At 41.4% G+C, this 25,516-nt stretch overlaps 3 protein-coding genes across 5 annotated transcripts; 2 read left to right on the top strand and 1 right to left on the bottom strand.

Moving 5' to 3' along the window:
- Positions 1-320: 320 nt before the first annotated feature.
- Positions 321-6,889, top strand: TFAM (transcription factor A, mitochondrial). The gene is made up of 7 exons (XM_032191659.1): positions 321-388; positions 499-635; positions 1,675-1,745; positions 3,024-3,173; positions 4,526-4,621; positions 5,095-5,151; positions 6,072-6,889. The coding sequence occupies exons 1-7, from the start codon at positions 321-323 to the stop codon at positions 6,288-6,290; spliced, it is 798 nt and encodes a 265-aa protein (XP_032047550.1). The 3' UTR covers positions 6,291-6,889.
- A 472-nt stretch (positions 6,890-7,361) lies between these two features.
- Positions 7,362-10,102, top strand: DNAJC9 (DnaJ heat shock protein family (Hsp40) member C9). The gene is made up of 5 exons (XM_032191113.1): positions 7,362-7,541; positions 7,632-7,772; positions 7,914-8,168; positions 8,971-9,057; positions 9,801-10,102. Exons 1-5 carry the CDS (start codon positions 7,362-7,364, stop codon positions 9,918-9,920), a joined length of 783 nt encoding a protein of 260 aa, XP_032047004.1. The 3' UTR covers positions 9,921-10,102.
- Positions 10,103-10,171: 69 nt separating this feature from the next.
- Positions 10,172-25,382, bottom strand: FAM149B1 (family with sequence similarity 149 member B1). 3 transcript variants are annotated; one of them, XR_004253477.1, is made up of 16 exons: positions 25,255-25,381; positions 24,428-24,532; positions 23,692-23,824; positions 22,504-22,646; positions 21,752-21,871; positions 20,918-21,088; positions 18,942-19,129; positions 18,534-18,664; positions 17,901-17,951; positions 17,300-17,412; positions 16,498-16,707; positions 15,562-15,688; positions 15,115-15,240; positions 14,149-14,230; positions 11,409-13,156; positions 10,172-11,349 (listed from the first exon to the last, which is right to left on the bottom strand). XR_004253477.1 is itself a non-coding variant. In XM_032191111.1 (15 exons), the coding sequence occupies exons 1-15, from the start codon at positions 25,302-25,304 to the stop codon at positions 13,083-13,085; spliced, it is 1,824 nt and encodes a 607-aa protein (XP_032047002.1). In that variant the 5' UTR covers positions 25,305-25,381; the 3' UTR covers positions 10,172-13,082. The 3 variants fall into 3 exon arrangements, 2 of the variants coding, with proteins under 2 accessions (XP_032047002.1, XP_032047003.1); XM_032191111.1 differs by having other exon boundaries at positions 10,172-13,156; XM_032191112.1 differs by lacking the exon at positions 17,901-17,951 and having other exon boundaries at positions 10,172-13,156; positions 25,255-25,382.
- Positions 25,383-25,516: the final 134 nt, after the last annotated feature.

The following is a 25,516-nucleotide window of genomic DNA, read 5'->3' as shown; positions in this document are numbered from 1 at the left end:
CAAATGCAGTGTGTGACAAAATACACCGTGTTTGAAGTCTTCCTTCCTTTGGCTCTCCGGGCTCGTTTTACCCATCCTCCCCCCTCCCTGCACCCCTCTGCCCCTGCCTGCAGCCCGAGGCGCTCCCTCTCCCCTCTCCCCTTTCCCTTCCCTCCTCCCCAGGCACCGCCAGGGGCGTGGCCTCACCCGAGGGGGCGTGGCATCGCGGCGAGGTCACCTTGGCGACGGGCGCGCGCGGGGAGGCGGAGCTTCCCTGAAGCCCCGCCCCCCGCCCCTGACGGCGGCGCCGTCGTCCCGTGGTGCCCCGCGCGGGCCGAGCCATGGCGGCGGCGCTGGCGGCGCTGGGCCGGGCCGCGGGGCTGGCGGCGGGCCCCGGGCGGCTCCTCAGGTGCGGCGGGGGCAGGGAGGGGCCGGGAGGGGCTCGGCGGCTGTTAACGGCTCGGCGCTGGCCGTTAACGGCTGGGCGCTGAGCGTTAACCGCCGCTCCGTTGCCAGCAGGGCCTGCGGCGCCACCTGCGCGGCCGAGGGGGGCCTGTCCCGGCGGCTGAGCTCGGCGGAGCGCCCGAAGCGGCCGCTCACGGCCTATTTCCGCTTCGTCGGAGAGCGGCAGGGCCCGCTGCGCCGCCAGCACCCAGGTACGGCGGGGCGGGGGGCCTCAGGTTGCGCCAGGGGAGCTTCAGGCTGGAAATGAGGAGCCGTTTCTGCTCAGAAAGAGCAGTCAGGCGTTGGGACGGGTTGCCCAGGGAGGTGGGGGAGTCACCGCCCCTGGGGGTGCTGAGGGAGAGGTTGGACCTGGTGCCTGGGGACGTGGTCAGTGGGTGATATTGGTGGTGGGGGCGGCTGGGCCAGATGAGCTTGGAGGGTTTTTCCCCAACCTTAACGATTCTATGAGCTAAGTCAGCTTGCGTTCAACAGCTTCGTTGTGCTTCTGCCTCGTTGAGATGACTGAACTTTACGTTTGAGGTGGGGCAGAGGAGATTTCCCCCTTTTTTTTTTTTTCTAAAGAATCAGAGGGAAATCCTGGAAAGGATTTTTCAGGAAAAGAAACACTTATTTTCGTTTTGTGCCCACCTCAAATTCACATCTAACTGGAAAGCTCATTGAATGAGTTGATGGCTAAAGAACAAAACGATCTCAAGTCACTGCGATTTTGTTTGTGGGAGAAAGATGACATTCAGCAGAAGTAAGGTTAAAGAAAAATACTGTAGCTAAAGGGCTTTATTCTAATAAAGGTTAATTAAGTTTGTTTTACGAGGTTGTTGAGATCACTTTATACTTGCTTTAAAGAATCCAGCAGGCTCTTCTGCCAAAAGGTGGGAACTACAAATTTTACTTTTGGTCTCTACCCCCCAGTCCTGCTCCCATTTCAGGTCATCTTGTGTTGTAAAGAAAAGGATACAGCCAAAGAAATAAACTGTTTTAGAGCTGAAATGCTACTTCAGTTTGCAACTGTACGTTTTGTTGCAGTGTGAAACGTAAGTGGGAACCCTCCTCCACTCACCCTAATTAGTTTGCCTCACCTGCCATGCCAAAGTAGTTACTGTTATGAAAGGAGGAAAATACATTTGTACAGGAGAAAGATAGTAGTGACAGCCTGCTTCAGGAAAACTGAAGAAGCTTACAGAAAATACAGCATTGATCTTGACTTTCTTGCTTCCTCATTTTAATACACAGAGCTGAGTAATACGGAGCTGGTTAAAAAGTTGGCAGGTGATTGGAGGGAGTTGCCAGCATCACAGAAGCAGGTAAGTTTGTATCTTGTTTTATGAACCATAATTATACATGGGTGCATGCATATACAATAATGAAAGAATTGTAAAATTCTACTTGTTCGGCGCGTAAGTTAGGAGAGACTTGAACTAAATGTTGATGAAAGGACCGACCTCTTTTACCTGATCTGATGCTAATCAGAGACCTGATTGTCAGGTAACTTCCTTTGAGTCTTATTTAGTTGATTTATTTTTTGTTCTAGGTAGCCAAGTTAAGAGTGACAATTGCAAGGGATAGTGTAAAAGAACTCTACAAATACAGTTGCTAATCACTACAGTAAGTGCCAGTTATAGGAAATTAACGGGTGTTCTTCCTTGATCGAAGTTAGCAATGAGTTCCAGTCAGGAATTGATGGCAGTTAGTTCCTTTTCTGCCTAAACAAGCGATACCTTTTGTTAGTAGTATTTGAGTGCTCTTATACCCTAGCATTTTAGTGCTCTTAGGTCCTTTCTGGACTTCTGTCTCTGTGTGCCTTAGTGTAACGCGTGTCTTTTTGTTTGTATGTCTGAAATGGAGAAGGGGATGGTGCCTTTTCAGATCTACATGTACGCTTGGTAGCCTGGCTCAGCCCCACTTGGTGCTGTAGTACTGAGACCGTGACTTTATGATGCTTCTGTACCCAGCACTGGTGGTTCTAGAAACGTGTTTGGCAACCAAAGCATTGGTGTGCTGCAGTGGGGCGTAGTTAAAGAGCAATTGTTTCAGCTGAGCTGCAGCTTTTCCTTCTTGCATGGAAAATTATTATTGCATAGAGCTGCATCTGAAGATCTGTCAGCTGCCTTGTTATCAGATTAACTAAGGTAATTCACGGGGTGGAGCCAGCTTTTAAATCTGGGTTCTTCTCAATCCATTCCGCTAATCAAACAGATCTGATACTTCAGTCTAAAAATCTTAGCTACTTTTTTTTTTATTAGCAGGTTAGAAGCGTTAGCTCGTGTAATGATCACGTGCAGGGATCTGAGAAAGCAAGGAGGTGGCAGGGAGGAGTTAGAAGGGATTGCTACAGAAGAGGAATACCAGACAGTGCTGATTACTGAAACTCAGCAGGAATTTAAGTTTTTACAGAAGTACCCTTCTTACCTCGCTGTAGGTGCTTGTATTTGATTTTTAATGTTGCATTGATACGGAGATTGGGCTGTGTCGGGATGAATGTTTCAGATGGCTGTTTCCATTTTCTAGTAGCTTTTGAGGCACCACGCTTAGATGAATGAAAACATCTGGGTAAGGCTGATGGTTGTATGTTTGTCTTGTAGGTTTATGAGGAAGCAAGAAAGGCAGACTGGCGAATATATGAAGAGAAGTTGGCTGCATATAAAGCACAGCTAACTCCAGCCCAGGCTGCGGCTTTGAAAGAAGAAAGGAGGAAACGACTGGCGAAAAGAAGATCGTTCAGGAAAAAGAGAGTCAGTATTTTCAACTCTAGGTTTCTGTTCTCTCAAGGAAACTGAAATCTGTTGGGTATACAGAGAAGAGTTAAATGCTTAGAATTTACTTGAAAAATAAATACATAAATTGCTGATGGTGTTAGCAGGAATTTTAGTGGCTTTCCTGAGCTTGAAGACCAGAATGAGCAGGATATATTTGTACTTCCATTTAGCCTCTCTGCTTTTTTCTTCCTCTTCCTAAATCTGCCTGAGGAACAACAGGTAGTAAGGCGTTTGAACCAGCAACACCTCCCTGCCTTGGGAAAACAGCCAGAAATAGCTTTTCCCAAAGAGTTTATATCCGTTAGCTCGTTGGCAGCCCCTGTGAGGAAACAGCCTTCCTGCCTTCCTCCCAGCTCTGCCTCTTTGCAATCTGTGCTGCTGCTGGCGTGTAGAGTTAGGCCTATGTACATGCCTGGCTGTTCGTGTCCTTCATACAGATCATCTTCCCGATTTCCTTGTAGCCTGTTTATTTATAAATCCTGAGAGACAGAACCATCTGTAAAGGTACAGTATTATGCTTTGCCCGGTGGCAAAATCAGTTGGAGGGTTTACTTACTGCCTATTCAGTTCTGTGAATTAAGCTGCTTGCGTGATGCTTCCCTAATTGACAAAAGTAAAATGAATGTGGTATAAAGGAACCCCTACTTAGAGGAAGGTTTTAATCCAAATGATGCCTGCACCACAAGGAATTTAAGTGCCATACCTAAGACCTAAGCAGGTGGTAACTTGTAGAACCCCAGCTATAGTGGGAGTGTGTTAGGGCTGGAGAAAATGGTAAGTGTCAATGCACCCCTAACCTGCTGTGCTGCCTCGCTGTGATCCATGTAGACAAAGCACTCTGACACAGAAACTAGTTCTTTTTCCTTGGGAATCCGCTGATTCTGTTCCACCTCACCTCCCACCGTTTGCAATCTGCCTTCCTCTCTGCAAGCATACAGAATTTCACACCAGCAACTAAAGCTGTATGAAGATAATAGGAAACCTCTCATCGTGACTTTCTTGCTGAGTGGAATTTAGTAACAATCTTTGGTTTCTAGATGACTTTGCTGAAGTAAGAGTCAGCTCAAAGGTGTTTTTTCCTCTTACATCTGTGAAAAATAAAGATTTTAACTTTTCTTAATTTAGTTTATCATCAGACGTGACAAGTGATGTAAATAACCAAATCATCTTGATATATGGTCCAGTTTACTGATTACTTAGTGATTATTAAATCACTAAAAATTTAACTTCATTATTTTGTGTGTGCAAAATATGAATATAAGTGCTAAGTTTAGTTTGGAAAAACGTATGCAGGGTAGATTGACTAACTCTTCTTGTTGTTTTTAAAGGAATTGACTGTGCTTGGAAAACCTAAAAGACCTCGTAGTGGCTTTAACATTTTTGTGTCAGAAAACTTTCAAAAAAGTGTGGGAGTTTCACCTGTGGTAAGCCAGTAAAATTTCTTCATTTCTTCTTAAAACAAACAAACATGCGTGTGTGTGTGTGTATATATATATTTATATATATTTATAAATGCCTTAACATACTATTATATTCAGAAAGTCTGTCTTGGATTCTGTGGCTTTCAAAGTAATGTTCAACACTTCAATATCTACATTTTGCTTGACTAAAATCAATTGTAAATCAATTAATCTGTTTGGTCTGCCTGCTTTTGCTGCAGGCTGAGTAACTTAAGCTACTTTGTGCGTTTACTATCTGTAAAAGTGTCTGAGATGATGCCCAGCAAGTTGTCGAACCATGCCATTTAGTATTTACCTAGGTTAAGAATATGTAATATTAAACCTACATGAGTTCCTGCTTTTTTATATTGGTTTATACCTGGCTTTCATCTGTAACCCTCTGCGGTCTGTCTAGCGTTAGAATAATACTAATGTATTGTGTATTTAATATCCTGTAGGCAAAGTTGAAGCACTTATTTGAAACGTGGCAAAATCTGCCCAGTTCTGAAAAACAGGTATGTTTGCAGCTTTCCATGAGGCTCTGATCTAACTGGAAAATGACAAATTTTAGTCAATAAATCGTTACAAAACCTTGAGTTAGATATAACACTGACAATTATGAACCAGTGTTATACTAATATAATATTGACAGATGATATAGAGGAAACTACTCTGAGATCTTATTTACATGTCTTGAAAAAGATAGTCATTACTTTTATTCCAGTAGTGACCATTTCTTTCACAATGTTGATGAAACATGAATGGGGTAGGCTGGGAGTTTCGTATGCCTGAAAAAGGAAGGTGAATGGGATCGAGGGAGGAAGGTGGAATAATTTGCAACAATTAGATTTATTTTTTTTTCTGATAATGTTTGTAAATGCCAGCGTAGTAAAAGTGATTTTTGCATGTAATTTATTAACTTTGGTTGTGTTGGGGATAGTCTTCTGGCAGTATTCACAATGTATTTGAAATGCAAATTTGCAGATGGGTATATGAAACACGGAGGAGTGCTATATCAGTAAGAAATCTCTGCATTTTTGAATTATTCTGTACAGTCTGTCCTTTCTCTTGAAGGCCCTTCTTCCAGATTGTTTTGAATGGGTGCTTAGAACATATGTGAGGTTCATATTCTTTCTGCGGGGGGGAAAAAAAAAGATGCAGAAAAAACTATTCTTGTTCCTTACATAAGCCTGCTCTCTCAAATTAGTAATAAAATAAAGCACCTTAGTAGTAACATCGAATAAACTTCCTCTTTGGGAATTGCCATGTGTTCACATCCCCAAAATTCATTGGTGGGATTTTGTGGTTTTGTTCAAGTTCGGTGGTTTGTTTTTTTTTTTAATCTTCTGGAGGTGAAAGTGGGTGCCTGGGATACACATGGCAGTTAGCCAGACACAGCCCCTTCCACAACTGCAGAGGTGTGCTTGTCTTCCAGCCATACCTGCAGCTTGCTGAGGATGATAAGGTTCGGTATGAAAACGAAATGAAGTCCTGGGAAGCAAAAATGGCTGAACTTGGACGTCAAGATCTGATACGTTCCAAAGAACAGCAGCCAAAAAAGAAGACTGCTGAAACTGCGCAGGAAGCTGACCGAGCCAAAGCTCCACTACGTGGAAAGAAGGCAACATTAAAGTTGAAAAAATCAGAAGAATAAAATAGTTAAGTATTTTATATTTCATCCCCTTTGGCTGTCATGTCTTTATCCTGCTGTGTTAATGCTGCAGTCAGCATTAGCACTTAAGTTTGGAAAACCCATAAAGGGCCCGCTGAGAAGTTGGGAAGGAAAAGTTGCAAAGGAAGGTGATCAGGTAAGAGAAAATTCGGTGTTTCTTGGAACTGACTGAAATAATCATTGCAGGTGTAACCTGAGTTGTGTAACGGTAATCGGTTAATCAAGCTGTGAATAGTGGTACTCACTGACATTAGCAGAGCTCTCTTATAATGGTAGATATCCAATAGCTTTTATAAGGTTTTTTTATGAAAGCAAGAATATTCTACAACGTTACCATCTTCTGTGAATAAGAGCTGAAATCTGAGTAGACACTGCTGTTTTTTAATTCCCTCCATGGTATTGGTAGAGAATTTATTCCCTCCGTGGTATTAGTAGAGAAGGGAAATGTTCAACATTTCAAGAAAAGGCACAAGATATGTAAAATACTAACTTTTATGCATCGACCTTTTTGTACGTATCTGTCTGTGTATACCACTTACGTTGCATTTAATTAAAGACCTTATGAGTTTTGTATAAACAGATCTATATTGGAGTGTTTTTGGTTTTTTCCTCTGGCTTTGTTGGGATGCAAACACCTTTGCTATCCTGGTGTGGTATTTGGGACAGCCTGCAAGGAAAACATGTCCACTTGGGTTTGGGATGTAATAAATACAGACTTTTGGAAGAGCTGCTTGGTTTTTATTTCTCCTCGTGCCTCTCTGAGCGAAAGCCTTGGAGAGAATGGGTGCTTATAGGAGGAAAAGGAGCTTTTCCAGGAGTCGCTTTCCCCTGGGCGGCAGAACCGAACGCGCCCTGAGCTCACAGCGCTGTTTGTGTCACCCGCAGCTCCCGGGGCAGCTCCGAGGGGCGGCGAGGGCCTGGAGGGGGCGTCCTCCGCCTTGGGCTCGGAGCTCGCCCCTCAGCGCGGCCGCTCCCCCTCCGCTTCCCGCCTTCCCCTCAGCGCCGCCTTCCCGCCCTCCCGCCCGGCGCATGCGCGGCGGCGGTGGCGGCGCGATGGGGCTGCTGGAGCAGTGCGAGGCCGCCTTCGGCGCCGCCGACCTGTACCGGGCCCTGGGCGTCCGCCGTGGGGCCTCGCCCGAGGAGATCCGGCGGGGCTACCACCGCGCCTCGCTGCGCGTCCACCCCGACCGCGTCCCGCCCGACGACAAGGAGGAGGCGACGCGGCGGTTCCAGGTGAGCGCGGGGCGGTGTGCTGCTGCCTGACGGACAGACTGACTGCCTGACCGACCGACTGACTGACCGGCTGCCCGGCTGTCCCCGCAGATCCTGGGCAAGGCCTACGCCGTGCTGAGCGACGCGGAGCAGCGCGCCCTGTACGACGAGCAGGGCCGGGTGGACGAGGAGGGCGAGGCGCTGCGGGCCGAGCGGGACTGGCAGGAGTACTGGCGGCTGCTCTTCAAGAAGGTCAGCGCGCTGCCCGCCCCCCCCCCCCCAGCATAACACCCCTCGCGATTTAACCCAAAACGCCGCTTTGCTGCTTGGGTTTCGCGTGTTGTTCCCCACCGAGCCGCGGGTCTCCTGAATGCCCCCCCCTCTCTCCTGCAGATCAGCGTGAAAGATATCGAGGATTTTGAGAAGACCTACAAGGATTCGGAGCAGGAGCTAGCAGATATCAAGGCAGCGTACGTGGATTTTGAGGGTGACATGGATAAAATAATGGAGTCTGTGCTGTGTGTGGACTACACGGATGAACCGAGGATAAGGAAGATCATAGAAAAAGCCATCGACTGCAAAGAAGTCCCGTCCTACAAAGCTTTCATCAAAGAGCCTAAGCAGAAAGCCATGGCAAGGAAAAGGCGGGTAAGTACCAATCACAAGGAAACACCGTATATGGTAAGTATTTATTCTCCCGGTGAAAATAAATGAAATCTTTTTTAAGAGAAATGTTTGCCACAGGATTGCTGAGTTACAGATCTTGCTCAGCATCTTTGACCTCCACCACAAGTCACCTGTGTTTCCCAACTCCTCTCCAAAAATACTCTTTCCACTAATTCAATCAAATTGCTGTGAAAGGTTTTTGAGTAGTGACAGGCTGTTGCCTGTTACTTTCTCCTCCTATTTCAGCATTTTTCACTATGGCCTATTGGAGTTTAGCATGTCCCTGCATTTGTTTATATAGCTGCAAGTTGCTGGAGTTCAGGTGAGTGCATGGGAGAAATATAATACGCTTGCCTATTGGCAAATGTGAAATAACACTCTGGATAAATGAACCTCTTCTCCAACCTACTGTGTTTTTTTTTTTTTTTAATTATTTTTATTTTTTTTGACACTTTGTACAGTATGTTATGTGCATGTGACAGTAACCTTCAACTTAAAGACCATGTAATGGCTGCTAGGACAAAAAAAAGAGGGGCACAGGGGGGGCAGGGATGGGGATGTCATCGTGTTCAGCTCTGTGCAACAGCAAAAAAAAAACCTGAAAACCTGCGCTGCTCTACCCAAGCGGGGAACCAGAACAGGCTCTTTGATCTGTGGCCTCACTTGGAAACTGTGTTTACTTGTGGCTGTTTGTATACAGATGCAGAATCAAGTGTTCAGCAACTATTTTAAGTACTCAAATAACATGCAAAATACTTTCCTAAAAGCTAATTTGCTACTTCAGGCAGAAAAAGAAGCAAGAGAGGCAGAAGAGTGTAAACAAGAACTGGGCCTTGGTGATGGAGAAGATGACCTGAAAGCGCTGATTCAAGTAAGGCTTTTAGCATCTGTTGAAGATACTTGTGGTACTGGCTTATATCTGTGTTTTCCCTGAGCATCTCTACAATTTGGATCTTTGCAACTCTTCTTAGCTTCCTGAGGTTAAAATGTGACCTAATGCTAACTACATACTTCATTTAATAGGCAAGAGGACGGTATAGATTTTATTATCTGCATCTTTTTAAAAATTAACCAAGTTATTTTAATGTGCTCATCTTTACTGTATACACAATCAAAATACTTAACTTTTAGGTGGTTAGACAGGGAGTGTTAATGCTTTTTTTTTCTTTCTGGGGGATTCCACAAGGTTTCAAAAGTTGATCAGTATTACTGTTCTGCTTTGACGTTTTGGGGAATGAGGAAAGAAACATTCTGTTCAGGTTTTGGTTTGGTTTCCAGTTTTGCCTTTCTTCATGTCCAGTGGGATTCCTAGGATTTGACATGTAACCATTCCTCAAATTGTATTTGAGTTTGGGGTTTAAACTAGAAATTGCTTTGCCTTTCCTAGCCTTAAGTTGTGTATTTTTATGGCCTTATTTACCTCTGTTTTGATACTTGCAGAAGTCAGGTGTAGAGCCCAAAGGATACAATAGGCTTTTGCTTAACAGAAGTACACCTTCTGTAGCCTGTATTCCCTGCTTAGTATGTTCCAGGGGTTTTTGTAGCTATCTAACTTCATTAGAACAATCTGTATTGAGCAGTAATAAAACGTTTGTGTTTTTTTCCCTCCCCCAGAGCAGAAATAAAGATCGTAAAAAGGAAATGGATGACTTCTTGTCCCATCTGGAAGCAAAATACGGGAACAATCCTAAAAAGGGAGGAAAGAAGACTGCAGCCAAGAAAGGGAAGAAATAAAGGACTATGTAGGCTGAAATGCGAGGTATTATCTTGTATGGGACCATGTGGATTTGGGAGAATTTCAGAGGTTTTCTGGACTGCTGTTTCAGAGCATGTGCACCAACTTGCTGTGACTGGGAAGTAGGGCGCAGAATGCATCGTGAATGACAAAGCATTCTGGTGCTGCTGTTTAAAATTCTTCGGTGCTTTTTAGTTAAGATCAGATTCTTGGCTGATAGTTTTGTTACAGCAAGGAAGCGATGAGACGGTTGGGATGCCTGTCTGTTTATTAAAGTCGCGTTGAAGCGTGTTCCCTCTAAACATTAGGGGGCCATTAGTGCTGCTGATGGGAAAACAACGTCATCCTGCACCTTCAGGGTCCTCAGCAACAGTTCCTGTGGCTTCTGACTTAGAAACCTTCTCTTTTTGTTTACGCGTTTCTTTTCTAACAAACCTTGCGAAGCTTTTAAAGGTCTTTGCACTTCACCTCATCAGGTGTTTTTCAGATACTCCAGGGATTTTGTAAGAATCCTTTTGAAAATTGCAGATTTAATAAATGAAGATTTTGCAGAATTTTGTGCTATCTTGCTTCCCCAGCCCTCTGTTTCCTAAGTAATTGCTCAAAACAAACTGATTACATTAACTCTTCATAGGGTTTTGAGTCAAATGAATACTGTACACTTTTACTGCATCTACAGCTATAGTGTTAATTGTGCTGGTGGTTGACAGTGGCCTGTAAGTAGACACCTTGAGAAGAAAATAAGGCTGCAACAAGTATGTAAGTGATTTTGCAGAAGTTTTCCTAACATCTAACACGCTGAGCTGATGTAATAAAGTTAAAAGGACAGAACACGGCAGTTCTGTGTATTTCTAGGGCTTGTGATGTCCCACGACAAGGAGCTCCAAAACTAGGAGGTGCGTGTGTTATTTCAATGGCATCACACCCCAGGCACTGTACGATGGTGGTGGTTAGTTACTAATGCCTCCTGGCTTTGTGTGCAGTGTTTTTCACCAGCTGTTACTTCAGAAGTGAAGTACTCCTGGAACGCATGCAAATATTTTGAAGGGTTTTTATTTCAGCTCTTTTTAAACCACTTTATGTATCATGGAGGGGTATGAAGTTGAAGGGTAACTCTCTTCAGCCTGCTGTAGCTCAAAGGAATAAAGCTGGCTTTATTTTGTGGATCATTTCTTAAAGGCTGAAGAGCCACAAGGTGAACACTTACTTCTGAGTTGAAGGTCCTCATCACTTCAGTGACAGAATTCAGAAACAAGTTAACAGAGCTCCCTTGGGAAGCTGGAGGTAGAAGGGGAACCCTGTTCCCATTTACTTAGCTGCTTTAAACATTCTGGTTCTGAGTTGAGTAGATTGCTGTGTTGCTTAGCACACAGGCCTTGAACACAGCTTTTGCTACACAAAACAGGTATCTAACAGCGCAGGACAAGTCTCTGGTGTCAGCCATTTGAACAGAAATCAGAAGTTACCTTACCAGAGACTGCTTTCACTTCTGTAACTTACTGACTCCCCTAAGCTATGAAATACTACATTACTAGAAGTCTGTTCGAGTTTACGTATTTTTGTAACCGACGCACTAGGGCTACTGAAAAACAAGTCCCTGAGGAATGGCACTGGTACAAACAGGATGCTTATCTCCAGCTGAGATAACTGAATTCTACACTACACAGTTTTCTGATAGCCTCAACAGTTAGAGAAACTTTTGAAAGGGGTTAGTGACTGCAGGCTACTTTCTAGCATCCATTTAAAGAGATCTAGATCAAGATCAAGGCTTTTTTTTTTCCTCTGGAAATGCAAAGGAAGGAGTTATCCTATTTACGTTTGCACACTTCTGCTTTGCTTTCTTTTCGATCAGAGCATTCTTGAACAAACTGGACTGAAGAACGTGAATCCGGATCAAAAACTATCAATCAGCTGTTCTCCAGGTGCAACTAATACTTGCTGGACTGCATAGCTTATGGTGGAGAATTAGGGGAGCCACTTCAGAAAGCTTTCTGACAAGTTCTTTCCATTATGAATTGTAATTTGGAAAATATTAATGATAAAGAAATGTGGAAAAAGTGCTTTTAAATGGGATTATAATGGAACAACCATTTTCTTGCACTGTCCTAGCTGTTAAAATACACAAGTGGTTATCTTCAGCTTGTCTTTACACTTTCTTGTAGTCTGGCTTGGGAGTAAGACCTTCAGCTACTCATTTATTTTGAAAAGTTTCCATTTCATGTTTTTGTTTTCCCTGGAGCCACAAGGGCAAGGAGCTGGTATCTCTAGCATGTCTGTCACACAGTGCAGCGCAGGTCTACTAAAAACAGTGTTGCAGCTGTGGGCTGTGGAGCTTTGTGGCGGAGTGCAGAAATACACAACTGCAGGTTTATTTTAGAAAAGGAGACTGACCTAGTGTCTGTGGATTTACCATAAAACACCTCGCCAGGAAGACAGCATGCTTTCTTTGGATACAGTCTGGACCTACATAAAGCTATTCCTTTTCCCACCTTAAACCTTCTTCAGACACTGAGGAAGAGGTATAAGTATGTAACACAGGAAGGTTCGGTGGTATGCTACCCCTAAAGCTGTCAGTTCTCTTCATCTGTTTTGCTACCTTATTTTTACACAACAGCATTAGCATCTGCCCCAAGTACTACAGAATTCATAACTTGTCTAAGTTGAGTCGTAGAAGCAGTAGCACATGCAGTGCTTGCTTTTGATAATACAATATTGCTTCGAGTATATAAATATAGCTTTAAACATAGCTTTAAGAACTTAAATTACTACTGCTAGAGAAGGCCTGATTTATCTTTTGTAGAGCTGATGGACATATCAGCAGGTCCTGCAGTACCTGCCTGTAACAACATGAACCAGTCACAAAACAGTAATAAATAATGGGAAAACAGTAATGATTTAGAGTATCTGCTAGATTTTCTAGGAGTTACGCTTCACTGTCCACTGGAGTACAGCTTTTCCTAGTGGTAGAAAATGGAATGTGCAAGTATATCCCTTCTAATCTTTGGCAGTTGCTTCTTAGATTTATATAAAAAATAAGATTATTCCTAAGAAGGGTGTTTGAAGACTCTCTGTAAACAACACTGATGTTGCTGAGAATGAGAGGTGGTTCGGGACTTTCTGGAGATGGATGGACGGATGGATGGATACTTCTTCATGACACGTTAGAACCCATGTTTGTTTTTTGTGACTGATCCACTTCGACTTTGAGCTTTCACAGAGCCATGCGGATGAAGACCTGATAAACAGAGATCATGTACAACCTTAAGATTTCTACAGGGTATTAAAACTAAGTACCAAATGCAGCTCCTTCATCATCTTAATGCTAAAATGAAATGTTTTTTTTGGGTTCTTATTCTAGCTATCCGTCAGTAAATCAGTAGCTTCAAAAAAGATTCAAATAACTTTCAAGGTATTTTGCTTTCCTTTAGCGAGAGGCTTTCTTAAGAGGGAAGTAATCGCATATCAAACAACATGATCAACTGGAAATTGTAAGTTTTAGAAGATGTGACTGTCCTTCCTACAGGGCGAAGTCTGTGCTTTCATCATTGCTGCATTTCTGGGATCTGCTGCGTTTCTTCATCTCTATGAAGTATTCAAATCTACAAAGTTTTAGTGATTTTTTTTTTTTTTTTGCCAATGTAGCCATCATAAAACTCATTTTGCATTTAAATATGTTGATTCAGGGAGGGGGGACATACTCATTTTAATAGTGAACGCTCCTACCTTGATTAAAACCAAGTTATTTCAGTTTAGTGCCTTTATTAAACTCAGGCTGCCTCTTGTACCACTTGTACTGGTGGTGGTTGGCCATTTGGCTATTAATCAAGCTAAAGGACCCCTCCCATCCTCTAATAATCACTTTTGTGCTTGCTACCTTACCCCTTGTAGCTTCCATTAACTTTTGCAGCTTTAATGCTACCTTTTTAGCGTGCTGTTCTTATCTGAGACCTCCAGTAGAACTCTCGTTGACAAACTATTTTTCAGAAGTGCATCTCATGCCCCGTTCTGCAGAGGTGAGACCTGACTTTGTAGCTCTCACCCCGTTACCCTCAACACAATGATGGCATTCCAAAAAGCTGTTCTAGGGCACGAGGGCTAACTTGTGTAACAAAAAGTTAAAATGCAAAATTGAACTTTGAAAAACTTCCTCAATGTAGGAAATGGGCGCCCATGCAAAAAGCCCACCTCTTGCTCAATTTCATTAAATGCCATAACTGATGGGCATACCTGAATCTGTTGATCCTCTGCTTGGCCAAGATTGATTACTGTGATCGATAACAGTGCAAGAACGGCGACGCTGGGGGTCTGGCTGTAAAGACAGGTCAAGTTACTTACGCTTGCATGAAAAAAACCCGCAAACATCAATAATATAATACAACTGAAAACTACTTGAATGTACTTATTTCCTGAGATACCTGATTTGCAAGATGTTCTAAAGGTTTAAGTAGAGCTTTTACATGTTTAAGGAAGGTTAAATCAAATTCAGGGGTAGAAAATACAGTTTTCTAACACTTAGAATGACCACTCAAGCATTTAGGCGGGACTCTTACTACTTCTAAAAACTGTTGTCCTTCAAAGCAGATCTTTAGAAGGTTTGAACATTTGTAACTAAAGTCAAGGATTGAAGTTTTATGCAGAAACTAAACCATCAGCTATTTAAAAGCTGCTGTTAAAATTTTAGCTTTGGAAGCTTAGATAAAAAGTCCTTTTGTACTCTTTTATCTGTGAGTGTAGCTGTAGAAAGCACTTCCTGAAGTCTATGTAATAAAGTTTGAAAGCATCCTCTTTTACCCCCACCATTCTTACAAAGCTTTCAAAGATGATGCTAGGGTATCAGTACAGGTGATAGATTGAATGTTATACCTAATGTAAGGCTTAGCTTATTGCAGAAACATCTCAAATGTCTTTAAGATACTTCAAGAAGAAAGTAGCACCACCAGCTGCATATAGGTGTAGTTAGGAGCTGGCTGGGAGCAGTACAGTAGGACCCATGCCCCCCCCAAAATGACTCTCTCTCTTCTAAGTTCCAAACAATGATGTTTTTGCTAACCTGTGGGTTTCTAACCCCATGACAAACTTGATGGCACCAGTCACCTGTGATATTTGGTTCTCAAATAACGTTTATCTCTGTTAAGTGTCAAAGCACCTGGTTCAGTAAACAAGAGTGATTTGGTATCATTTGCCATGCTTTACCAAGAACACGTTGGTTGTTTTAGGCCTGGAGAAATGATCAGGTAAGAAAAGCCTCTCGTGTAGCTGCTGGTGGTTATCTTCATGGGTCGTTACACTCTGAGCTCGACTGGAGTTCCCCCGAGATTTCTGCATTGAAGGATGATAAAGTTACGATGACTTCATATTGCAGCAGTGCATTTAAATTAAGTACCCTAGGAACTGAAGTTAATTTTCCAAGTCAGTTATCCTACTCCTACTTATGGGAAGAAAATTGTGGCATTTACTGGTTACTGCATTCACCTCTGGAGGATGATGCTGGCCAAATCTGATGCAGGATTTTAGTGCATGTATTACAGCTGCTGTCACGAGACAACGAACGAACTGGACCTCTGGGGTTTGGTAACTGGATCAGCAGTAACTACAATTTCAGAGTGTCCAATAGTAAAATTAAATAGTTATGCCTATTACCGTTTGCCTCTGGGATCCTGCGGTGCCCACGCGCTCTGCCACGTCCGTGGTACTGATGGGTGGTAGGAGATTATTTCGGCTCAGTGGCAGCGGGGAGGGTGAGGTCAGCTGCTCGTATGCAGTCAGACTGAAACGCACCAGTAAGAAAAAGAAAAGCAAAGCTATGTTTGACATCGCGAAACATAAAATATTGACAGCTTGTTTGTCTTTGTTTAAGCTAAAAATGTTGCAACTAAGAGCAATGCATGCAGAGTTTTGCGGTGAGATGCTCGTGTTAGGGCTGACTACTGGAGACTAGATTTTAAAAAAGGAGTTCAGTGGGTAAAGTTTGGCAGAAATCTAATTTATTAACAACAACTTACAGTTTGTAGGCTGTTTAATATTAAGCTGATAGGCAAAGCGAGTCTGAAAATCAATGCCGAGCAGAAACTATCACAATCATGGTGATGGGGATATATAAAAGCAAGTTGGTAGTAAAAATGCTCATCGTCTGCAGTTCAAATGGGCATGCTGTGTGGCTGTACTGCAGGATGAAGGTGTATATAGAAAGGTGTTCTCTTGGGCAGCTGCTGTGCAATGGCAGAATCGTGACTGCCCATTCCCAGAGGTGGCATTATTATCTGCTCTTTTTTAATAACCTTTAGGGCTAAGTATTGCTTAATGCTAATTTCAGCCCAGCAACTGAAGATGAACACCTACCCTAGAAAACAGGAGCTGCTCATATACACATATATTTATTTAAGAGTATATAATCCCTGTGATTAACTAAATGCAGTCAAGATCATTTATACCAAACAAAATGGATATATTCTAGACATTTTTTGTTTGTATTAAATCAAGGAATTCACATTCTTTCCCTTTAACTGAATATTCTTTAAATAAGCTGGGTTCTCTAAACGTGGTAATTTGCTGAGAGAAACTGGTTTTGAAACATACATTCGAGTTCCCCTGAAGACATCGTCCACAGATCGCGGGGTCCCAGTACGAGAGTTGCTCATGTTGATGGGATGCAAGGTACGTGGTGGTGGGTTCTGCCTTCTCGCGGACCTTGACAGAGATGATGTACTGAGCTCCAGAGGGGGACGATTTGGCCACGTTCTGTTTGGGAGGATGGAAGTGGAGCCTGGTCGTTTGTCATCCAGGTCCCTAACAAAAGAAAGAGAGTGTTAATATGACCCTGCTTCCACCGTACTCATCCGCATGTGACATTACCGATGTTACATGTGGACACAGATGATGTGCTGTTGTTTTTGTCACATAACCATATAAAATTTATGGCTCAAATGGATAGGGAGTGGAAAAGAAGAAAAAAAAGCCTATTACATATAAATACACTTTTTTAAAAAACTGAATTATGATCTTTTTTGATTGAAGTTGTCATATATATTCTATGACTAATTATAGCTTCTATACTAAGAAACATTGCAAGAGTTTTCACACCCATAGCCTAGATCTCATGGAATTCCACCTCTAGGAAATGAACAGATCATTCTGAGCTTCATCTCTTTTTGGGATGTCAGTGCTGCAGCTGTTCACTAAAGAGATAAATCAGTAGCAATTATAGAGAAAATCTCTACCAGAAGTATACCATTTCATATAGGACAAGTATATTAGCAAAAAGAAAATAATTGAGAATTACTTTCTCTGGTATAGCAAATGATCTCATGCTCTTTTGGGTTGAATCCCTCTCTCTGTGGGAGTGCTCTACTTAACAACAGACTAAATCTATAGCTCTTACAGTGTTTTCTCCATTATAGGCAGATTCCTTTGCTGTAACTGGATCCCATGGATCACTATCAAGCCATTTAGATTACGTTGAGAGCCGCTACTTGAGCTTTGAGAGAGATTTACCTGGAAAATTAAAAAAATTATATATATACATATTGTTTGAATGAACAGTAATGAATTACTGTTTGGTAATGACATACGCCCATATTTATACAGTTTGCTAATCATTTTGAAGGAAAGAAACCCATTTCTTTCAGGACACTGAGATAAATACTCAGTTGTTTTATTTCTGCCATCTAGGATGGGCATCTTAGTATTACATTTTTCCTACAAACTGTAGTGCTTAGCAAATGTATCATACCATGCTGTCATATTTAATATTTTCCAGCTGAGCCTCTCATTTTCATGACACAGTCTTCCAACAATGGTTATAATCAGGAGTTTTACAAAACTATTTTTTTCAATATATTTTGACATTTATTTTATGTCAAGAACAGAACTGGAAACTCCTCTCCTGGAATACAGACTGATCTGGAAAAACATCAAATTCCACCCACCATAGCAATAGCACACAGAAAATAGCAGAGCTTCCATCGCTCCAGCATACGTACTTGTGGTTTTCTTCTCTTTTTGGTTTTACGGCCACATCTGGTTTTGGGGCACTACATGTACAGTAACAGAAATGGGAGGAAGACACAGGGAAGAAATAAACAAGAAGTAAAAAGGAAAGAGTTGAATTAAAATGGAATGAACAGAGATAATGCTTTGGTGCTCACCACTCTAGGAGCATATAATCTAAAGCAGACCACACACAGTCAAATTCAGTGTCTGGGGGGAAAATAAACAACCGTCTTACAACTTTGTGGGGATTTGTTCTTTATTCCTTCATCAATTAACAATGAATAAGCTAGTGAGAATGGGCTCTCACACAATCTTATATCTCACAGTTTAGTTCGAACTCTGTTAGATGTAGAAACAACCGCATCATTAATGAGCAGTCACCACATGGTAGTCCAATATGTATATAAAATACTAAGTTTTAAAGAGAAAAATAGGAATTCAAATTTGCAATTGAGGAGTAGCAGAACTTAAGTGGTTAGGAAGGACAGTCAGCATCCATGCAAAATCCAAACTAGTTGTATATCTGAACAGTCCCCTGCCATACTTGCATCTTTGCTCAAGGTAGTATTGTATTGATTCATCTATACGCAAACTGGCTGGCTAAAAATACTTAAAATACTTACCAGATTTGATGTCCCTGAGGGCATTTTAGTTTGTGGCACGCGAGGCAACGACACTGGCGGAGGATCAAACTGCAAAGGGCTTCCAGAACCTGGTCGGATTGTTTCTACTGTTATGATGTTTTTCTCATCATCTGTGCAAACCCGAAGAGAATCCCTGTCAATACAAACTATTGCTGTTGTACTGTGCACAGTACTGTAAATCTTTTTTTGTTTGTTTTAAAGAGGAGTCCTCTTAAACACAAAACTCTGTGAAATCTTCTGATAGCATGTCTCACACTGCTAGCAAAGTGAACAACCTTTTTTACCCTGAAGAGCTGCTTCCCAAATGCATCTTTCTCCCGTTAAATCCTTGCAAAACTGAGTAACTGAAATCCCCTTTTCTATCGTCAGTTTAACTGTGATCCTTACCAGAGGCTGATCCTTCCCAGTGTCTGCGGATTAACTCTTCCATGCAGCCTAGGACTTCACTCCACACATCATCAAACACAAATGTGAGCACAGAATCCTTCATGCAGGAATACGGAGAGATAGGAGGAAACCCTAGTTTCCGTCTGTCAGAGCAGAGTCCCATTTTCCTCTCATGCAATTCCTCCTCCCTGTAAAAACGTGAGCTTTATACGTACCATAAACACGGTATATTATCTCCTTATTGTATGTATATATATATATATATATATACATATATATATATATATATATACATATATATAAAATTGCATATATCTCCTGCAATTTTGTTGCAATTATCTAATAGGATTAACACATTAGCTAAGGCTGTATTTCTGCTGTTTCCTCTAAAATTGAAATAGGTCAAGGCAGCTGGCCAAATAGGTTGAAGACATTACTTCAGGAGAAATTTCATATGTAGCACATAATATTGTTTTCTGAGAGCCACCAGAACAATGAACAGTAACATCAAATGACTTGAAAAAGCAATTTTTTCCAGTATTTCTGGAATACTTACTGGCACTCTCATATCTTCCAGAATCCACCACTGACCTAAATGAGAAATGACTGAGACAATTGCCTTATCAACTGAATGCCTTGGTTTCTCCATACAGACTGACTAAAAATGATATTTGATAATATCATTTTATAAAATACTTGATGAATAATAAATAATTTACAAAGGAGATAAAAGTCCCATTTAAAAATGAATGTTAGCAGTTACAGTCGTATTTGTTCATCCCATTGTTAGGTTCCATATCACTACAGAACTCTGAAGACAAGAGGAATATTACTACTCCTGACTATCTAATACCACTCTCAGCCTACTGCTTTAACATCCAGGAGGTGCTCAGGGCAAGGGTTTAATTCAGTTGTAGACAATTAGACATAATCAGAAAGAGGAAAAAAAGGAAACAAAAACAGTTAATTCACAGCTGCAATGGACCTTGGCCAAAGACTCCTCCACAATTGCAAGAGGTATTTTGAAGTTTAAAACCTAGAAGACAACTGCTTGAAAAAGTTTTATGATCATCTGCCAAATTTTTAGAATGAAGAAAAAATACTGATGCAAGCACAGTTGTTATGGCTTTTGTATCTGTTCCTTGAATTAGTACTTAACAGCAAAAAGCTACAGACCTTGAAATAAAGGAGATACCACTAGAAGAAGATATATTTTACCAAAATTTTATAAAGGCAGCAATATTGTTTGCTGCATAATTGTCTCTCTGGCCTGGTCAAAGAATGACACCTACCAGTTTGAATTTCACAGTCCACGCAGCTAAGAGGCTTTATTAATTAAAATCAATTAAGTAGTTAGCAGCTGACATCCAGAGTTCCTACCCAGGCCATATGTTCATATTGTTCGTCTGAATAAAGTAGCAAAAAGAATTAGTCTTTACATCACTCTTAATCCCTTCTTTTTAAGATAAAATTAGTGGTATTTTTTTCTTGGCAAGCATCAAATTCACACTGATTCTTAAATTACCACTGAAAAACTGTAAAGGTAAAAAATCCCACCCAAAATGCTTATCTGTACAGCGCAGTAGAAAGCAGAGAAGCATGCTGCTAGTGCATGACAAACAACAACGAATTTGACTTAGTAGAACAAATAAAAAGCATTTAAACAAGTTTTAAATATGCCAGTGTGTAGTAGGTTCTTAGTTATGATGGAATTAACTATTTAAACCAGGAATAAAAATAGCTAGTATGAGAAACTATGTAAATTTTTTAAAAATATAGCAAAATAAATTGCTCTAGGAGACGGATAAAGAAAATTCCCAGTGCCCTGCCAACCTCAGACTTCTGAAAGTTCTCAAGAGGAAAACAATAATTAAAAATATCATCAAATACTTTACGAATCAACAGCAAAACCAAATATGTAAGCCTTAAGAGCAAAAATTCTGGGACACTGGTATGATCTTATGCTCAGTACTTACACATCTCTGCAGTCAAATGCTAAATATTCCTCCATTACACCTTCAGAGACAATTATTCCATCTTCACCTTCTTCGCTCTCTGGAGAACACAAGGTTGGAGATTTGGAACGGTCGGCCTTTTTGTGAACAGGACTGACAGAAAGAGGCACCTTCTTGCCAAAAACACTAAATCTGCACAGGCGACAGTTTTCAGAAAGCAGAAATGAAAAAAAGTTGTTATTCCACTTCTGATAGCAGCATTTGGTGAGCCAAGAGACTGAGAGACAATGTGGTAGGTAAGGCCAGGTATTGGAGAGCCAACAAGTTTATGCATTACAGTAAAAATTCTTTTGATTTGGATATTTTAAATTCTTGCTAAGGAACCTGAAACTTCAGTAAAGCAATAAAAGCTAATGAAAAAAATAAAATTAAGTTAAAAATCTCTAAAACATTTTAAAAGATTAAGCAGCACTAATGTACTATTTTGCATTTTTAAAGTACTGCACACATTTAGCACATGACTAACAATAAAACCAGCCACAACATGTACATATATAATACACAGTATATACATATCCTTTTAGAAGTCAGCTAACAAAAGGTATTTCTGCTTAGTGACTGGTTTCCTGCAGTGAGCAACAAGGACACCTAGATGGTCTTGCTATTCTGAATGTACTTTTTTCAATTAAAAAGGAAAAGAAAATAAAGTATGCTACGTTCAAAGTTCAGCCTAACAAGAAAAGTTAAATCTTCACTTACTGCTCACAGTTTAAGAAGCCAATTGGCTGCTGTGCACTGAGAGAAAAAAATTACCTTCCCACCTTTGTAAAGCCCGGACCAACTGCTGATACTTACTCATTAGAATCTTTTTCTTGTAATGAGCTTACATCGGATAAACCTAAACTGGCAGAAGCTGAACTCGAATACCATCCATACCCTTCATCTGTGGGGATTACTATCTGCTTCCCCACAACCCTGCCAGGGCAAAAGCAAAGGATAAATACATCAGAAAACACAGAAAGTAAGATTCTTTCAGTGTGTAAGAACACACAGCAAAAAATCCTAAAAATTCTACTGGGAAGCTCTGCAGTTTTCTTAGGAATAGTTAAGTGTGGTTTTAGTTTTTCCTACTACAGGTTGCTTTGAGTCTGTTAAATCCATTAAGAAAATTTTGCTCGTTTTTTCAGGCCCTGCTAATTGTTAAACTTTTGAATATGGACAAAACCATTCAAGAATATGTAATGAAAATTTCAAATTGAAGCTTCCAGATAGCCATAAGGACTGGCTGAGTGAGGTAGTAGGACTTTAAATTATTTTTAAGCTCCCGGGTTTTAGTTATAACATACATCTTTTCAAAGAAAATTTTGATATATTAAGGTTAACTCAGTTGCAAGTAGCAATAATCCTCTGGCAAGGAACCAAATTAAGATAGTACTGTTTATTAATGACAATGGCAGGCATAGTAACAGAGTGACCTTTTTATCCCTATGTACTATATAATTGCATAAAACCACCCTGCTGTTACTGTTGTTTTAAAAGCAGTTGTTACCAGCCCTACCCCATTATAAATCCAGGACAGTAATGACATTAGCCTATTAATAAAATACCTGAGATGAGGAAAGTTGGATGTCCACTGCTGGCATTCTTCCTGCAGTCCCTCAACATGTACACTTTCTTTCTGTTCATAGAGCAGCTCATCAATTTGTCTGAACATCTGCTGAACTCGTTGCGTGGCAGCTTTATCAAATTCCTAGAAAGGAAAGTTATCCAATAAAGACTTGTTAAATCTTCCAAATGCTATTCACTTTTTTTTTAATGTTGAAAAAGACATCTGTTTGTTTAAAGCTTAGCAAGTCTGGTTTATACAGAAAGACATTAAATAATCTTACCCCTAGATATAAGGCAGGCTGCTGTTAGGACTCATGGCAGCCACATAATAAGCTTACAGTGACACAAAAGCTATTAAAATGTTTTGAAATGTCTATATTATTATATTAAAAACATAGTAATTTACATAATATAAACCCAAACAGGAAGGATAATTCTCTGCAACATTTTAATGAAATGGAAAATTTCTTGTTCATAATGACCACAGAAAACAATAAAACAAAACACAATGCAGACTGGTCTGAAACACTGGGGAAGTGAAGGATGCTCAGAACCTCACTTGTTCTCATGTAGCTAGAAAATGGGGTTGGTTCCTGAGTAATTGAAATCTAAACAGTCCCATCTCCATCTAACAGAAGGCAATGGCATGCTTTGTTTCGGCAGATGGGGAATTAAAAAAAAAAAAAAAAAAAAAAATTGCAAAAATAACCTCTTAGAGGCTTACTCTATTTTAAGAAGCATACAAGGTTCCAGAAGTTTTCAACAAAATGAAGTTTGGTAAACTCACACCAAGTATCTGCAAGTCATCCACTTATGTTTTGGATTCCACAATAACAGCATTTGTTATGTTGTATATATACATTTATGCACTAAGCGATTTGTATTTCCAGGCCATTTTGCCCGTCTCTTGATTTGTACAGCTTTCTAACAATGGAGTTCTTACACGACTGTCTTGAATAATTATTATAATTTGCATTCCTCTATTAGATTGGTAATGTAGAATATTAACTGAATAACATGAACCTAGTTTTGATCTGATAATATGGAAGGGGAAAGTCAACAGGATGTTTTAAATCTATTTATAGACCTGATCCTTGTTTTTATTGTGAAATATATTTACAATCATATTTCAAATACCTTTTTACTCATGGTGGTAGATTTGGTTTGCATGATTATGTTCTACTCACATCATAGCCCCAAGACAAGATCGAGCTGTCTTCAGTGGAGGTTTCTGCATAACTCGGACTAGCAGACCATGAATTCCCACGATCGGTCGGAGTAACAGGAGGGTAATCTGATTCCTTCGAGATTTCAGACTCACTGAAATGTACACATTGAGGCAAAAAAAAAAAAAAAAAAAGAAAGAAAAAGCAATAACACCACAATGACAAAAAAGCAGTTAAACAGCCTTTTCATTCTGTACAAAAAAAAAAAAAAAAATCAAAATAGTTCTTAGAAATCCTTCTCTACGAGAGTTTTCATTGGGTTAATGTTTACTTTAGAGGCATTTAAGCAGAAGCCATAGTACACAAGCAAGTGTATTAATGCTAACTCCTAACAACCTCAATGATGTAGGACATCTAGGGGTCAAGGAGAACATCAATTTTCTCCAATCTATTGTAGTTAAGTTGAATACTATTTCTAGTTCCAATTCTACACTGCTCAGGAATTATTTTTCACTTTTTTCCACTTGCTTCTGTCATAAAATTACATGACCCTGGCTATTTATGAGATGGGAACAAAACACAGCTACACACTTATTATGATGTCCAAAATGGAAAGGACACGTTCTGAAATGCTACAGTGCTGAGGTAAAGCCTAGGAGTACCAAATGTATTACTTTTGTAAATATAGCTCGACACAAAGGGTATTGTTTTTTCCATGGTCTCCAGACAAAGATCCGTTTTCTGGTGTGACAAATACCTTGAGATCTCTCCGTAGTTTTCCAATGTGGGTGTGGCTGGGTGCCCCTCATCTTGTGCATCTGGCAGCGGATGATGCCGCAAGGCACGTTTTGTAAGTCCTTGTCTAAAAGAAAGAGCAGAACTTGATGTTACTGACAAGAATAAATATCTACACGGCTCCCAAGTTTTACATGGCTTTCTGCTTACTGAGGAATGCACTGATTTGCATACCTGAATCATTTCTTATTATTAGGGTAATTCAGGTTACCAAGGCTTTATTTTTAAAATACCAAAACTAACTCTAGGGTAAACACAGAGTTAAAAGGTATTTGCCTAAAAAAATCAGTGTCTTCCTTTAAACGTAAAGCTCTGTCATGAATCCCGATGCAGCTCTCTATAAGCAGCTATCATGTTGTTGTCCCCAAAGGGGACTTGTGATCAGGCAGAACAAGCGTGGCCTCCAAACTCAGCAAATTAGGAGCAGTTATTTGCTAGCTTATTGCTTTGATGAAGTTTAGGTGCCTGGAAAGAGAGATGGGCAAAGTCCCAGCAGCAGGAGGAGAGCCAACAGAGGTATCCCGAGCATCGGCTGAGGGAGCTGTAAGCGAAGGAGCCCTCCCCTCAGCTCACTTTCGGCGCAAAAACATTGAACTCGAGATTTAACCACGTTCCGCATCGTATGTCGGCGACTACATACGTTGCCCGCGACGGGTACAAACGCCTCACAGGGCTGCTGCCCGTCCCCGCCACCCCTTAGGGCTGGCCCCAGCCCCTCTCCCCAGCCCCAGCTACGGCCCCGCCACCCCCAGCCATCCGCGGGGACCCTGCCTGGCGGCGGCCACTCACGACTCCAGAGCGCTGTGGGGCAGCGGCTTCCGCGTGTATCGCGACATCATCGTGCGGCCGCCTCAGCGCCGCCGCCATAACACCGCCTCCTCCGCGCCGCGGCCGCCATTACGCGGCCGCCTCAGCGCCGCCGCCATGACGCGGTCTCCCTGGCGCCGCCGCCATGACACCGCCTCCACAGCGCCGCCGCCATGACGCGGTCGCCTCAGCGCCGCCATGTCGCGACAGCCTCAGCGCCCCTCAGAGGCGGAGCGCGGCCGGC

This window comes from Aythya fuligula, chromosome 7 (genome assembly GCF_009819795.1).
Source record: "Aythya fuligula isolate bAytFul2 chromosome 7, bAytFul2.pri, whole genome shotgun sequence".
NCBI classification, from domain to species: Eukaryota; Metazoa; Chordata; class Aves; order Anseriformes; family Anatidae; genus Aythya; species Aythya fuligula.
The sequence above is the reverse complement of the archived record's forward strand: the minus strand, read 5'-3'. Positions and strand labels throughout refer to the sequence as shown.

Coding starts and splice junctions, on each gene's coding strand:
- TFAM (XM_032191659.1), top strand. CDS start 321: ATGGCGGCGGCGCTGGCGGCGCTGGGCCGGGCCGCGGGGCTGGCGGCG. Junction 636..1,674: donor GCTGCGCCGCCAGCACCCAG/GTACGGCGGGGC, acceptor TTTAATACACAG/AGCTGAGTAATACGGAGCTG. Junction 5,152..6,071: donor TGCCCAGTTCTGAAAAACAG/GTATGTTTGCAG, acceptor CTTGTCTTCCAG/CCATACCTGCAGCTTGCTGA.
- DNAJC9 (XM_032191113.1), top strand. CDS start 7,362: ATGGGGCTGCTGGAGCAGTGCGAGGCCGCCTTCGGCGCCGCCGACCTG. Junction 7,542..7,631: donor AGGCGACGCGGCGGTTCCAG/GTGAGCGCGGGG, acceptor CTGTCCCCGCAG/ATCCTGGGCAAGGCCTACGC. Junction 8,169..8,970: donor CCATGGCAAGGAAAAGGCGG/GTAAGTACCAAT, acceptor TTGCTACTTCAG/GCAGAAAAAGAAGCAAGAGA.
- FAM149B1 (XM_032191111.1), bottom strand. CDS start 25,304: ATGATGTCGCGATACACGCGGAAGCCGCTGCCCCACAGCGCTCTGGAG. Junction 18,665..18,941: donor CTGGGAAGGATCAGCCTCTG/GTAAGGATCACA, acceptor GGGTTTGCACAG/ATGATGAGAAAAACATCATA. Junction 17,413..17,900: donor AAAAGAGAAGAAAACCACAA/GTACGTATGCTG, acceptor TTAATTTTCCAG/GTAAATCTCTCTCAAAGCTC.